Source organism: Triticum aestivum, chromosome 7D (genome assembly GCF_018294505.1).
Source record: "Triticum aestivum cultivar Chinese Spring chromosome 7D, IWGSC CS RefSeq v2.1, whole genome shotgun sequence".
NCBI classification, from domain to species: domain Eukaryota; kingdom Viridiplantae; phylum Streptophyta; class Magnoliopsida; order Poales; family Poaceae; genus Triticum; species Triticum aestivum.
The window spans coordinates 577,537,674-577,554,242 of NC_057814.1; the positions used below are offsets into that span (position 1 = coordinate 577,537,674).

The 16,569-nt window shown below is 43.7% G+C and overlaps 1 protein-coding gene across 1 annotated transcript; it reads left to right on the forward strand.

Annotated features, from left to right (window-relative positions):
* Positions 1-15,441: 15,441 nt before the first annotated feature.
* Positions 15,442-15,942, forward strand: LOC123166097 (auxin-responsive protein SAUR71-like). The gene has a single exon (XM_044583860.1). It carries the CDS (start codon positions 15,503-15,505, stop codon positions 15,788-15,790), a length of 288 nt encoding a protein of 95 aa, XP_044439795.1. The 5' UTR covers positions 15,442-15,502; the 3' UTR covers positions 15,791-15,942.
* Positions 15,943-16,569: the final 627 nt, after the last annotated feature.

Here is a 16,569-nt window from a genome sequence, read left to right on the forward strand (position 1 = left end):
AGCCTCCACCTCATCCCCGTCAATGCTTCTCTTAAAAGCTCCCGTACGTATAGCATTGCTCGTGGAGCGGCACCTGAAACAAATTTATCAACAAGAGCGACGTGAGGATGAACACGATCGTCACTGCGGCACCCTAGGTCATAGGCAAGGAATTGCCCCTGCTTGGATGGCTTGTTGGGAAAATAGGAAGCCATCGACGGTCATGACCCCAACATCACTGCCTCAAAAAATGTGAAACATTTGCGGACAATCTAAGCATATGCTTACAATTTTTTTCCATCATCCTTGTGATATGTCCGTGCATCATCCAAAACGAACAAGAACTTCTTATGTTTTAATCATTGTCTGGTAAGCTCTTCAACGGCAACATGTTCCTTTTCACCTATAACCTAGGTATCTTTTCCACAATCTCTTGTGCCCAGTGGCAGAGTCCCCCCCTCCCCCACCCAAATGATCGAGCGGTACATGGGATAGGTATATGCAACCATCAACACATTCACACATACATGCATACTTGTCCCCCCCCCCCCCCCCAATCTAGGTTCTTAATATGTATACTTAAATAAGAAGAGCCCGTAGTGAAAGCCCATTAGCGGCTATATTGGCAACATAACCACCGATCCAAGTCTCACACAACTGCGTTCTCTCGTCCGTGATTAGCGCGTACATGGTGGGATTAGGCGTTGTTGCTGCCAGCGTGTGCCCTTGCTGCCCTCCTGCCTCTAATCTCCTTGATCTGTTTCTCACGATCTTATTCATAATCTTATTCATACGGCGAGTCGGGACACAACGTAGTTCACTGCTCCAGCCAACAAACTAGCAGGTTAACACATCACCCTATATTAATTCCCAAATTTCTCTATATACTCGTCTTGTATCAGTGTTGAAACTATACATCCGATTTTAGTTGTTTAGTTTTGTCATATGAGTATCAAGAATTCATATATTGTCTGTGTCCTATAAATTATTATGATGCAGATTATCTTATTTGAATTCCTATTAGTGATGCTAAAATTTTCTATTTTGACTATATGCACCATAGCTAATTCTTAAATTGAAATTCCTCAACTATGAAGAGACAAAAAAACGCTGGCAAACACCAAGATTAATTCATTTTCTAAGCCGGTGAAGGAAATATGCCCTAGAGGCAATAATAAAGTTATTATTTAATTCCTTATATCATGGTAAATGTTTATTATTCATGCTAGAATTGTATTAACCGGAAACATAATACATGTGTGAATACATAGACAAACAGAGTGTCGCTAGTATGCCTCTACTTGACTAGCTCGTTGATCAAAGATGGGTATGTTTCCTAGCCATAGACATGAGTTGTCATTTGATTAATGGGATCACATCATTAGGAGAATGATGTGATTGACTTGACCCATTCCGTTAGCTTAGCACTTGATCGTTTAGTATGTTGCTATTGCTTTCTTCATGACTTATACATGTTCCTATGACTATGAGATTATGCAACTTCCGTTTACCGGAGGAACACTTTGTGTGCTACTAAACGTCACAACGTAACTGGGTGATTATAAAGGTGCTCTACAGGTGTCCCCGAAGGTACTTGTTGGGTTGGCATATTTCGAGATTAGGATTTGTCACTCCGACTGTCGGAGAGGTATCTCTAGGCCCACTCGGTAATGCACATCACTATAAGCCTTGCAAGCATTGTAACTAATGAGTTAGTTGCGGGATGATGTATTACGGAACGAGTAAAGAGACTTGCCGGTAACGAGATTGAACTAGGTATTGAGATACCGATGATCGAATCTCGGGCAAGTAACATACCGATGACAAAGGGAACAACGTATGTTGTTATGCGGTCTGACCGATAAAGATCTTCGTAGAATATGTAGGAGCCAATATGGGCATCCAGGTTCCGCTATTGGTTATTGACCAGAGAGGTGTCTCGGTCATGTCTACATAGTTCTCGAACCCATAGGGTCCGCATGCTTAACGTTCGTTGACGATATAGTATTTATGAGTTATGTATGTTGGTAACCGAATGTTGTTCGGAGTTCCGAATAAGATCACGGACATGACAAGGAACTCCGGAATGGTCCGGAGATAAAGATTGATATATGGGATAATAGTGTTTGGACTCCGGAAGGGTTCCGGAATTCATCGGAAGGGGTTCCGGATGTTTCCCGAAATGTTTGGGCACGAGAACACTTTATCTGGGCCAAAGGGGAAAGCCCACGAGGTTTTTGGAAAGCGCAAAAGGAAGTTTTGCGGAGTCAAGGGGCCAGACACCAGGGTCCCTGGCGTCTGGGGCCAGACGCCGGGAACCCTGGCGTCTGGCCCTGGAGTCCGAGAAGGACTCTTGCCTTTCGGGTGAAACCGACTTTGTGGAGGCTTTTACTCCAAGTTTCGACCCCAAGGATCAACATATAAATAGAGGGGTAGGGCTAGCACCCAAGACACATCAAGAAACACCAAGCCGTGTGCCGGCAACCCCGTCTCCTCTAGTTTATCCTCCGTCATAGTTTTCGTAGTGCTTAGGCGAAGCCCTACGAAGATTGTTCTTCACCAACACCGTCACCACGCCGTCGTACTGCCAGAACTCATCTACTACTTCGCCCCTCTTGATGGATCGAGAAGGCGAGGACGTCACCAAGCCGAACGTGTGCAGAACTCGGAGGTGCCGTGCTTTCGGTACTTGAATCGGTCGGATCGTGAAGACGTACGACTACATCAACCGCGTTGATATAACGCTTCTGCTTTCGGTCTAGGAGGGTACGTAGACAACACTTTCCCCTCTCGTTGCTATGCATCACCATGATCCTGTGTGTGCGTAGGAATTTTTTTGAAATTACTACGTTCCCCAATAGTGGTATCAGAGCCAGGTTTTATGCGTAGATGTTATATGCACAAGTAGAACACAAGTGAGTTGTGGGAGATACAAGTCATACTTCTTACCAGCATGTAACACTTTGGTTCGGCGATGTTGTTGGATGAAGCGGCCCGGACCGACATTACGCGTACGCTTACGCGAGACTGGTTCTACCGACATGCTTTGCATACAGGTGGCTGGCGGGTGTCAGTTTCTCCAACTTTAGTTGAACCGAGTGTGGCTACGCCCGGTCCTTGAGAAGGTTAAAACAACACTAACTTGACGAAGTATCATTGTGGTTTGATGCGTAGGTAAGAACGGTTCTTGCTAAGCCCGTAGCAGCCACGTAAAACTTGCAACAACAAAGTAGCGGACGTCTAACTTGTTTTTGCAGGGTATGTTGTGATGTGATATGGTCAAGGCATGATGCTAAATTTTATTGTATGAGATGATCATGTTTTGTAACCGAGTTATCGGCAACTGGCAGGAGCCATATGGTTGTCGCTTTATTGTATGCAATGCAATCGCCCTGTAATGCTTTACTTTATCACTAAGCGGTAGCGATTGTCGTAGAAGCATAAGTTGGCGAGACGACAACGATGCTACGATGGAGATCAAGGTGTCGCGCCGGTGACGATGGTGATCATGACGGTGCTTCGAAGATGGAGATCACAAGCACAAGATGATGATGGCCATATCATGTGATGTTTATCTTTTATGCATCTTATCTTGCTTTGATTGACGGTAGCATTATAAGATGATCTCTCACTAAATTATCAAGGTATAAGTGTTCTCCCTGAGTATGCACCGTTGCGAAAGTTCTTCGTGCTGAGACACCACATGATGATCGGGTGTGATAGGCCCTACGTTCAAATACAACGGGTGCAAAACAGTTGCACACGCGGAATACTCAGGTTAAACTTGACGAGCCTAGCATATAACAGATATGGCCTCGGAACACTGAGACCGAAAGGTCGAGCGTGAATCATATAGTAGATATGATCAACATAGTGATGTTCACCATTGAAACTACTCCATCTCACGTGATGATCGGACATGGTTTAGTTGATTTGGATCACGTGATCACTTAGAGGATTAGAGGGATGTCTATCTAAGTGGGAGTTCTTAAGTAATATGATTAATTGAACTTTAATTTATCATGAACTTAGTCCTGGTAGTATTAGCATATCTATGTTGTAGATCAATTGCTCGCGTTTAGCTCCCCTGTTTTATTTTTGATATGTTCCTAGAGAAAACTAAGTTGAAAGATGTTAGTAGCGATGATACGGATTGGATCCGTAATCTGAGGATTATCCTCATTGCTGCACAGAAGAATTATGTCCTTGATGCACCACTAGGTGACAGACCGATTGCAGGAGAAACTACAGACGTTATGAATGTTTGGCAAGCTCGATATGATGACTACTTGATAGTTTAGTGCACCATGCTTTACGGCTTAGAATCGGGGCTTCAAAGACGTTTTTTTGAAACGCCACGGAGCATATGAGATGTTTCAAGAGTTGAAAGTAGTATTTCATAATCATGCCCGTGTCGAGAGGTATGAGACCTCTGACAGTACTTTGCCTGCAAGATGGAGGAGAATTGCTCAGCTAGTGAGCATGTGCTCAAAATGTCTGAATACTACAATCGCTTGAATCAAGTGGGAGTTAATCTTCTAGATAAGATAGTGATTGGCAGAGTTCTCTAGTCACTATCACCAAGTTACTAGAACTTCGTGATGAACTATAATATGCAAGGGATAACGGAAATGATTCCCAAGCTCTTCGTGATGCTGAAATCGACGAAGGTAGAAATCAAGAAAAACATCAAGTGTTGATGGTTGACAAGACCACTAGTTTCATGAAAAGGGCAAAGGGAAGAAGGGGAACTTCAAGAAGAACAGCAAGCGAGTTGCTACTCAAGTGTAGAAGCCCAAGTCTGGACCTAAGCCTGAGACTAAGTGCTTCTACTGCAAAGGGACTGGTCACTAAAAGTGGAACTGCCCTAGATACTTGGCGGATAAGAAGGATGGCATAGTGAACAAAGGTATATTTGATATACATGTTATTGATATGTACTTTACTAGTGTTTATAGCAACCCCTTAGTATTTGATACTAGTTCAGTTGCTAAGATTAGTAACTCGAAACGGGAGTTGCAGAATGAACAGAAACTAGTTAAGGGTGAAGTGAAGATGTGTGTTGGAAGTAGTTCCAAGATTAATATGATCATTATTGCACACTCCCTATACTTTCGGGATTAGTGTTGAACCTAAATAAGTGTTATTTGGTGTTTGCGTTGAGCATGAATATGATTTGATCATGTTTATTGCAATACGGTTATTCATTTCAGTTAAAGAATAATTGTTATTCTGTTTACATGAATAAAACCTTCTATGGTCATACACCCAATGAAAATGGTTTGTTGGATCTCGATAGTAGTGATACACATATTCAATATTGAAACCAAAACATGTAGAGTTGATAATGATAGTGCAACTTATTTGTGGCACTGCCGTTTAGGTCATATTGGTGTAAAGCGCATGAAGAAACTCCATACTGATGGACTTTTGGAACCACTTGATTATGAATCACTTGGTACTTGCGAACCATGCCTCATTGGCAAGATGACTAAAACGCCGTTCTCCGGAACTATGGAGCGAGCAACAAATTTATTGGAAATCATACATACAGATGTATGTGGTCCGATGAATATTGAGGCTCGCGGCGGGTATCGTTATTTTCTCACCTTCACAGATGATTTAAAAAGATATGGGTATATCTACTTAATGAAACATAAGTCTGAAACATTTGAAAAGTTCAAAGAATTTCAGAGTGAAGTTGAAAATCATCGTAACAAGAAAATAAAGTTTCTACGATTTGATCATGGAGGAGAATATTTGAGTTATGAGTTTGGTCTTCATTTGAAACAATGCGGAATAGTTTCGCAACTCACGCCACCCGGAACACCACAGCGAAATGGTGTGTCTGAACGTCGTAATCGTACTTTACTAGATATGGTGCGATCTATGATGTCTCTTACTGATTTACCGCTATCGTTTTGGGGTTATGCTCTAGAGACAGCTGCATTCACGTTAAATAGGGCACCATCTAAATCCGTTGAGCGACTCCTTATGGATTTGGCAAGAAACCAAAGTTGTCGTTTCTTAAAGTTTGGGGCTGCGATGCTTATGTGAAAAAGCTTCAACCTGATAAGCTCGAACCCAAATCGGAGAAATGTGTCTTCATAGGATACCCAAAAGAGACTGTTGGGTACACCTTCTATCACAGATCCGAAGGCAAGACTTTTGTTGCTAAATTTGGAATCTTTCTGGAGAAGGAGTTTCTCTCGAAAGAAGTGAGTGGGAGGAAAGTAGAACTTGATGAGGTAACTGTACCTGCTCCCTTATTGGAAAGTAGTTCATCGCAGAAATATGTTCTTGTGACTCCTATACCAATTAGTGAGGAAGTTAATGATGATGATCATGAAACTTCAGATCAAATTACTACCGAACCTCGTAGGTCAACCAGAGTAAGATCCGCATCAGAGTGGTACGGTAATCCTGTTCTGGAGATCATGTTACTTGACCATGACGAACCTACGAACTATGAGGAAGCGATGATGAGCCCAGATTCCGCAAAATGGCTTGAGGCCATAAAATCTGAGATGGGATCCACGTATGAAAACAAAGTATGGACTTTGATTGACTTGCCCAGTGATCGGCGAGCCATTGAGATTAAATGGATCTTCAAGAGGAAGACGGACGCTGATAGTAGTGTTACTATCTACAAAGCTAGAATTATCACAAAAGGTTTTCGACAAGTTCAAGGTGTTGACTACGATGAGAGTTTCTCACTTGTATCTATGCTTAAGTCTGTCCGAATCATGTTAGCAATTGCCGCATTTTATGAAATCTGGCAAATGGATAAACAAAACAGCATTCCTTAATGGATTTATTAAAGAAGAGTTGTATATGATGCAACCAGAAGGTTTTGTCAATCCTAAAGGTGCTAGCAAAATATGCAAGCTCCAGCGATCCATCTATGGACTGGTGCAAGCATCTCGGAGTTGGAATATACGCTTTGATAAGTTGATCAAATCATATAGTTTTATACAGACTTGCGGTGAAGCCTGTATTTACAAGAAAGTGAGTGGGAGCACTACATCATTTCTGATAAGTATATTTGAATGACATATTGTTGATCGGAAATAATGTAGAATTATTCTGCAAAGCATAAAGGAGTGTTTGAAAGGAGTTTTTCAAAGAAAGACCTCGGTGAAGCTGCTTACATATTGAGCATCAAGATCTATAGAGATAGATCAAGACGCTTGATAAGATTTTCAATGAGTATGTACCTTGACAAGTTTTTGAATTAGTTCAAGATGGAACATTCAAAGAAGGAGTTCTTGCCTGTGTTACAAAGGTGTGAAGTTGAGTAAAGACTCAAAACCCGACCACAGTAGAAAATAGAAAGAGAATGAAAAGTCATTCCCTATGCCTCAGTCATAGGTTCTGTAAAGTATGCTATGCTGTGTACCAGACCTATTGTGTACCTCACCAAGAGTTTGGCAAGAGGGTACAATAGTGATCTAGAAGTAGATCACTGGACAGCGGTCAAAATAATCCTTAGTGGAATAAGGATATGTTTCTCGATTATGGAGGTGACAAAAGGTTCGTCGTAAACGGTTACGTCGATGCAAGCTTTGACACCGATCTGGATGACTCTAAGTCTCGATCTAGATACATATTGAAAGTGGGAGCTATTAGCTAGAGTAGCTCCGTGCAGAGCATTGTAAACATAGAAATTTGCAAAATACTTACGGATCTGAATGTGACAGACCCGTTGACTAAAATTATCTCACAAGCAAAATATGATCACACCTTAGTACTCTTTGGGTGTTAATCACATAGCGATGTGAACTAGATTACTGACTCTAGTAAACCCTTTGGGTGTTGGTCACATATCGATGTGAACTATGGGTGCTAACCACATAAAGATGTGAACTATAGATGTTAAATCACATGGCGATGTGAACTAGATTATTGACTCTAGTGCAAGTGGGAGACTGAAGGAAATTTCCTTATATCATGATAAATGTTTATTATTCATGCTAGAATTGTATTAACCGGAAACATAGTACATGTGTGAATACATAGACAAACAGAGTGTCACTAGTATGCCTCTACTTGACTAGCTCGTTGATCAAAGATGGTTATGTTTCCTAGCCATAGACATGAGTTGTCATTTGATTAACGGGATCACATCATTAGGAGAATGATGTGATTGACTTGACCCATTCCGTTAGCTTAGGACTTGATCGTTTAGTATGTTGCTATTGCTTTCTTCATGACTTATACATGTTCCTATGACTATGAGATTATGCAACTCCCGTTTACCGGAGGAACACTTTGTGTGCTACCAAACGTCACAACGTAACTGGGTGATTATAAAGGTGCTCTACAGGTGTCTCCGAAGGTACTTGTTGGGTTGGCGTATTTCGAGATTAGGATTTGTCACTCCGATTGTCGGAGATGTATCTCTGGGCCCACTCGGTAATGCACATCACTATAAGCCTTGCAAGCATTGTAACTAATGAGTTAGTTGCGGGATGATGTATTACAGAACGAGTAAAGAGACTTGCCGGTAACGAGATTGAACTAGGTATTGAGATACCGACGATTGAATCTCGGGCAAGTAACATACCGATGACAAAAGGAACAACGTATGTTGTTATGCGGTCTGACCGATAAAGATCTTCGTAGAATATGTAGGAGCCAATATGGGCATCCAGGTTCCGCTATTGGTTATTGACCAGAGAGGTGTCTCGGTCATGTCTACATAGTTCTCGAACCCATAGGGTCCGCACGCTTAATGTTCGTTGACGATATAGTATGAGTTATGTATGTTGGTAATCGAATGTTGTTCGGAGTTCCGGATAAGATCACGGACATGACGAGGAACTCCGGAATGGTCCGGAGATAATGATTGATATATGGGATAATAGTGTTTGGACTCCGGAAGGGTTCCGGAATTCATCGGAAGGGGTTCCGGATGTTTCCCGAAATGTTTGGGAACGAGAACACTTTATCTGGGCCAAAGGGGAAAGCCCACGAGGTTTTTGGAAAGCGCAAAAGGAAGTTTTGCAGAGTCAAGGGGCCAGACACCAGGGTCCCTGGCGTCTGGGGCCAGACGCCGGGAACCCTGGCGTCTGGCCCTGGAGTCCGAGAAGGACTCTTGCCTTTCGGGTGAAACCGACTTTGTGGAGGCTTTTACTCCAAGTTTCGACCCCAAGGATCAACATATAAATAGAGGGGTAGGGCTAGCACCCAAGACACATCAAGAAACACCAAGCCGTGTGCCGGCAACCCCGTCTCCTCTAGTTTATCCTCCGTCATAGTTTTCGTAGTGCTTAGGCGAAGCCCTGCGAAGATTGTTCTTCACCAACACCGTCACGACGCCGTCGTACTGCCGGAACTCATCTACTACTTCGCCCCTCTTGCTGGATCGAGAAGGCGAGGACGTCACCGAGTCGAGCGTGTGCAGAACTCGGAGGTGCCGTGCTTTCGGTACTTGGATCGGTCGGATCGTGAAGACGTACGACTACATCAACCGCTTTCGGTATACGTGGGTACGTAGACAACACTCTTCGCTCTCGTTGCTATGCATCACCATGATCCTATGTGTGCGTAGGAATTTTTTTGAAATTACTACGTTCCCCAACAGCCGGTTCATCGAGTTCTCAATGTACTGAATTGTTAATGAAGTTGATGTGCAAATTCTCAAGATTGTTCTATATAGTATCTTTTGCACAAGATTTTTCTATCTACTTGGCTGGCACGCCCTATGCCCAATTCCTGGCTCCGCCCCTACTTGTGCAAACCTAACTCGATCAAGCATGAATGAATAGTCAATTTAGGATTACAGGCCTTGCTTGCTCCCCTGCATTATATTACGGTGGCCCCCATGCACGACACCACACTATATCTCTTCAATAGTTGTTTGTTGTTGAGTACATTGAGTACATTTGTCTGATGATCATTATTTGTATCATATAATCACATGTATATGGTATATTAAGGGACATCACCAACTCTGAACTCAAGAACTTGTTGCACGTGATGCGACAATGGGAGGACGAGGCACACACCATGCTTGATGAGGTGGATTACTTTCGTATCCATGACAATCTCGAAAGCACCTCTAATGTCACCGATAAGCTTCATGGAGGCTCCATCCACAACATTGGGTTCAATCTGTGGCACACCACTAGATTTGTTACCACCAAATTCAAGATCTCCTCATGCACATCTGATGCTAGTGGTGGCGATCTTGACGGCTAAGTTGGTGCAAAACAAGGGTGTCTATCTGTTGTCCGCACATGTGGTGGGCAGCGTGACGTTGGATGCATACCATAACGAGACTCAAATGATGCTTGTGGTGCTACAGTTAAAAGTGCATGGGCTAAAGTTTCCCATACGGCTTAGATGATGCTCACACTGGCATGTTGGAATCCTCCAACACACCAAATGAAGAGGGCATGATGCAAACACAAAGGACAATATTAATAAGCGGAGTTCAATTCAAGATCAATTACACATTAACCAAATTAGTAGTACAAACAACCCTAGTTTTTCTTACGTCAAAGTATCTGGAGGCTGACCCTCTTATTCCTCCCGAATGGGTCGATGATGTCTCACTGCATGTCGCTCCATCGGCAGAACAAGCCTGTTATTGTTGATCGCAGATGGGAAGTCATTAAGGTTACAGTCCCGTCAGACTGTCGTCCTAGAGAAGGCATTCACAACCAGATGAACGGCATATCAAAGAGCTAGACTTCCATTATTTCTGACAGGCCTCAAGTCGGCATTGGACAACGGACCTACATGAGGGGGACGAGGCTGGAGGCAACAGGTAAGCCGTGCCGCCACCGCCGCCACACCTACATACCCTACAAATCTAGCTTCACCATTCAAAAGGATGGTAGGAATCTACATACAGGTGTCATCGACACCGCCCATTGTGATGAGACGGGCCGAGAACTTATTCACTAGGCTGGCGCCACCACCACCATCGATGATGCACCACCACGGAATCCTACCCCGGACATATCTATGTGTTGCGACAAAGACATTGGGGTTCCTCATCCCTCATATCGCGAGAGAGGCGAGGGGAGTGGGGGACCCATGAGCTCAACACCAACAATGGTGGACGGTGGCTTGTCCTAATTGCATCTTATGGCAAATGCGAAAGCCCACAGGTCGAACACTAGTCATGTTTTTTTTTCTTTGTCATTTGAGCGGTTTTAAATTTAGAGTAGCAAATTAAATAAGGCGAGACCACGCGTCAGCTGGATGATAATTGGATCGCATCAGCCACCTCAGAAGTCGTCTGATCTCTCCCCGCACCAGCCGTGGACCCCAGTAGTACGTAACATGGCTTGTACTGCATTCGGGGATTGCAACATGAGTCGTGCTGTGTTTCGTTGAACCATTTTCTATGGTTCATGCTAAAAATATATTTTCATCGCAATATGGTCTATGTTGCGCCAGTCTTTGCTGCTGCCCCATCCTTTACAACATGGTTAGTGTTGCAATTGTAACATGGGCTATGCTGCAATCCCAAATTGAGCACCCACAGGGACACACATCACATGCCTCACGTTGTCCCGTCCTTTGCAACATGGTACATGTTGTGTCTGTAACACGGGTGTTGTGACTGCAACATGTGTCACGTTGCAATTCCCAGGTTGAGCTCCCACATGGATTGTAACATGGGCCATATTGTAATCTCCAGGCTGAGCTTCTCACACCATTCCCGTCTTTTGCAAAGATGGCTTGTGTTGGCGACTGCAACAGGGTCATGTTGCAATCCCATTTGATCTCGCATAGGACATGCGTCACACACGCCAGGCGACGGAAGACGCAACAAAAATTAGTCCTTGAGCGTTAGCCTTTTCCTTCAAATAATACTCAATCTCGAACTCTCATGCACATGATATGGAAATCACTAATCAGGCTGCGAGAATATTCAAATTATGTGCGCTCATGTAGCTTGAACTAGCTCTTGACTTGAAACGTGCGCTTTGTTTTGCGAACCTTGTACTGCTATTGCGTAAAGATGATACAGATGTCCCGTACGACTAAAGCTAGACTGGGCACAGATTTTATGGCCGAGAGAGATGTAAGAGTCGGCTGGATAATTCTGGTCCGTGATGCTTCTCCCGGACAACTCTAGTTTCAGGAGTTCAAGGAGATGTATGTACCCAGTCATGCCAAGAGAATAGTCCTTGTGTCACCTGCAATCTCAATCTCAATCAGTAACGCAATTAAGCACGTGTGCGCGAGGTAAGTAAGTAGTAGGACCAGTAAAACCTGCCAAAGGAGAATCTCGGGGGCAGGAAGCGACCGTACGTGGAGTAGCTCCTCCAACTGAACATCTTCCATCTGAAGCTCGGCGACACGACAGCACCGTACGATCGATCCACATGGAGACGGAGCCATGGATGGAGGTGTCGATCGCCCAAATTATCCAAGCTAGCTCTCGATGAAATTTATACTACCAAAACATGTTATGTATTCCCTCCGTTTTAAATTACTCGTCGCATGAATGGATGTATCTAGAACTAAAATACATCTAGATATATCCATACCTGCGACAAGTAATTCGGAACGGAGGGAGTACATACGTAGTCCTGCCTGACTGGCTTTTTGTCTGCTAATACGGGTTGGTGGCAACGTGCGGTGCGGTCTGTGCTGTGATGGAGCCGCGTGCTCCGGTCAAGTCGCCGATCGACTCGTCCAGCACCATGGCCAGTGACCGGAACTGAGTCATCGCCGCCCGCTTGATTAGTATTAACCGCATTAAATTAATTAAGGTGGGTCAGCTGGACCATTTCTTCAGAAGCAACTTGCAAGCACACATTTTTTTCAAAAAAAATATCCAGAAAAGAAGGATCCCCTGGCCTCTGCATCATTGCGACACACAAAACCGTTCATTTATTTAAGTTTAATAAACAATCTTCAGCACGGAAGTAACTTGCAAGCACGCGCGTGTGTGTTATATATGCACTGCATTTTAATTTTATTAATGATACACCATTTGTTGATTAGAGAATTGTGTGGATTCTAACATGGACGTTAAAACAGAAAGAAAGAAAAAGTACCACCCCGCTCTAACCCAAACCGTCACCACTCACCAATGGTGGTTTGTACGGCCATCTCTCAAAACGTCGTGCTTGGATCATCTTCTTTGGCTGTTCCGGGAACCCCTCGCCCCAACCCTAACCCCCAAATCCCCAAATACACTTTCAATGAAAGTCTTGGAATATTCATGAATTTGCTGATCAACAAGCTGAGATTGCCTCTAAACTTGGAAACAGGCTAAGGTACTAGAGCACGGAATGATGCCTCTTGGAAAAATCAACCGGAGACACGAAGATGGGTGGAAGAAGTACTCTCACCTTCTTTTAGCAGAATATTGAAGCCAACAACGTGGTCCATAACATTCAGCCGTGAGGTCAGGAGGTTGTAGGTCTTGATGTCAACGTGCTTGCGTGCCTAGCGAGATCTAATGCCTCAGTTACCTTTTACTTTCAATTTGCAGGTTTTTGTATCCTAGTTATGCCTGACATGTGCTTGAATCATGTATAATCTTGTATCTTTGAAATGGAACCCTAGACAGAGAGCCCATCATGATTGAAACAAACCCTAACCCTGGTACCATGAACCTCCATCCTCGCTTCCACCATCGTGGCCATGTAGGCTCCACTCCACATTGCTACCGCCTTTGGCTCGGTCTAAACTCACGCGACCTTTGACTTGACTATCATAAGTAATGACCGAACAAGACAATGTACAAATCGATTGTGATGTCACAAACTTGCAATCAGCAGAGCTTTAGTGCAACTGAAAATTTGGAAATAAATAGTGCGAAGAACACGCCCCATGCAAATTTTGCTGGGGAATAACGAACCCCCTACCATGCCCACCGCCATGGACGCTTAACATATCGTGTACTTCAGGCACCCCTTGTCGACCTCGCCATCGTCAAGGTCCTCCCCGGTCATCCTTGTGTGTTGACTCTAAGTTCTTGCCCTTGTCCGATGTACCTGTTCTCCATAAACGTTCGCGATGCTTTTCTTTGTTCCACACTATAATTGTCCGATGAAAGGCCCGGGGGAGTACCGCTGTGTTTATAATTATCTACAATCTACACAACTTGCACATTACAGGATGTTGATCTTTTGGTACATCATTCCATTGCATCCCACATGCACTTAGCTAGATTCAGAAGGCCGTCTGGTTATGCTCAGGTCTTGAGAGAGTTCTAAACTTATGTGAACAGGATCACCATGGTCTAGGTTAATTAATACGAAACCCTTTCCCCACTAAAAAAAGAGATGAGATAAACCATGTGCTCCAATCCGGTGCGTAGCTCACGTGCGGATGTGATGCTCATGCACACTCACCTCTTCCTTGTAGGAAAAAAGGGTTGCATTGTTGTTTGACATACTGGTCAATCAAGTTATTTCCAGGGGCAAAACCCTTTGAAAAAGTTGAGAAGTTCCGCTGGTTGATCATACAATTGAGATCATTCGCTATCCCTGCTCGATAGCGCTGTCAACGTCAAATCCTATCCCACCACGAAATACCATTTTGCATGCATGTTAATTAGAACCCCCAAAGTCCACCTCCCACCTAGAAAAAGAAGAGTTCGTAGGGCAGAACACAAACATACAAACTTGTGGCGCCGTCTTCTAGCTGCCGGTGGTAGCTAGGTTTGGTTTCAGTATTTTTCAAACTGATTAATCCACGACGAACTCATCTTCTCAACGTGAGAGAGGGACTATTCTTAATCTTCAAGTTTGGTTAACTGGTACAAAACATGTAATTACATCATGCATGCACATCCATATTCCAGTTCTATGCGTACGTTTAAAAGAAACTCTGCATGCGGCGCTCACACACCTACATGTCAGAGGATGGAGATACATATTTTTCATCATCTGTATGCATTAATAGTGTTTATGTCATGAAAAAAACCCAGGTACATGTCTAATTAGCTCAATGAAGGAACATATATACATGATACATCTCGAAGAAGCATAAACTCTCTTATAGTCAAATTAATGTTAATTTGGAAAAGGATCAATGCCCATGCATGATCTAGATATATAATAATTAACTAATCCAATCTAGCGGCCGGTTCATCAACTTTGAAAAGTCTTATTCCATTAGCTATAGCTGGGTAATTGAGGGGCAGTAGTACTAGTATATTATAATGCGTGTAGCTAACCAAATTCCATGCTCATAACTTTCAACGATGCTGATGATACGATAGCCAACATGTTTGAATCCAGTGGAGATTGACCCCAACCACGACTGCTACGCCACCACAGAACAGTAATCCTTCCATTCCTCTCTCTCCCTCTCTCTACCCGCCACATCTCTCTCTCTCCTTCTAACCACACGCTCGCGTACTCATGATCCAATCAACCATTCCATCGCCTATAAAAGGAGAGCCAACGCCAACGCCAAGAAACACAAACACACATGTAAATTCAGATCGATCGAAATCTAACCTCTAGCTAACAGGTAACAGCTAGCTATATATATACTAGCTAGTACTGTATCTCCTACGTTCGTCAGCGATACACCGACGATGAGGGAGCTGATCCGGCGGCTGAGCTTCTCGGATCGGGTGAGCGACGGCAACAAGGGCGACGTGCCGCGCGGGTGGGTGCCGGTGCTGGTGGTGGGCGACGGCGAGGAGGAATGCGAGCGGTTCGTGGTGAGGGTGGAGGCGCTGCGGCACCCGTCGCTGTCGGCGCTGCTGGAGATGGCGGCGCAGGAGTTCGGGTACAAGCAGGAGGGCATCCTCCGCGTCCCCTGCGCCGTCCACCAGTTCAGGCAGGCCCTCACCACCGCCGCCGTCTCCAAGAACTACTAATTAGTACTAATTAATTCTCTAGTTAATCCATCGGTGGACTTCTTCGGGTAATTAAGGAGCGATTCCTTGGTGCTGTTGACTAGTTGACTCTCCTACACCACGTTTCTTCTCTTTTGCCTTTTGATTTCTCTGGTTGGTCAATGACATGAGAAGGTTGCCATATGTATTGTGCGCTTTATAATGCACATTGTAATTTACGGATAGACCTCCTGTCATATAAATAACAAGTGAAATAACTGATTATTCGGTATGAGCGTGGCTGTTCTACACCCACGGACATTGCACCCACGCTACACCCACGATCGAAAACTTAGCACAAAGAAATAAAAAAAATCTGAAACTTTGCGGATCCGATTATGAGCAAATGTTTTAGGTGCTTGCAAAATTTTGTGACCAAATGACATCCGAGGAGCTTTCTACAAAAACAAAGTTTGCTCTCAAATATAAAATCTGAAACGTGGGTGGAGAGCAAGAGTTTGTATTTCATTTCATATGGTGTTCATTCGTTGTTATTTGGCGACCAAACTTTGCAAGCTAATAAAAGATTTGCTCATAAGCAATGCCAAAAAGTTTCTGATTTTTTTTCAAAAAGTTTTAATTTTATTTGATTTTACTGTTCATTGCGTGGGTGCAGCCACTACTTTCTCTGTTTGGCATATATGCACATGTTTCCTTTCTAATATTGGTTCCTTTTTTTTGGCAGTTCTCTTATCAAATGAGAATGAGAGTGGCATGTTTACTTCTCATGATGCAGAGGCCTGAGATATACGCCACTCTTT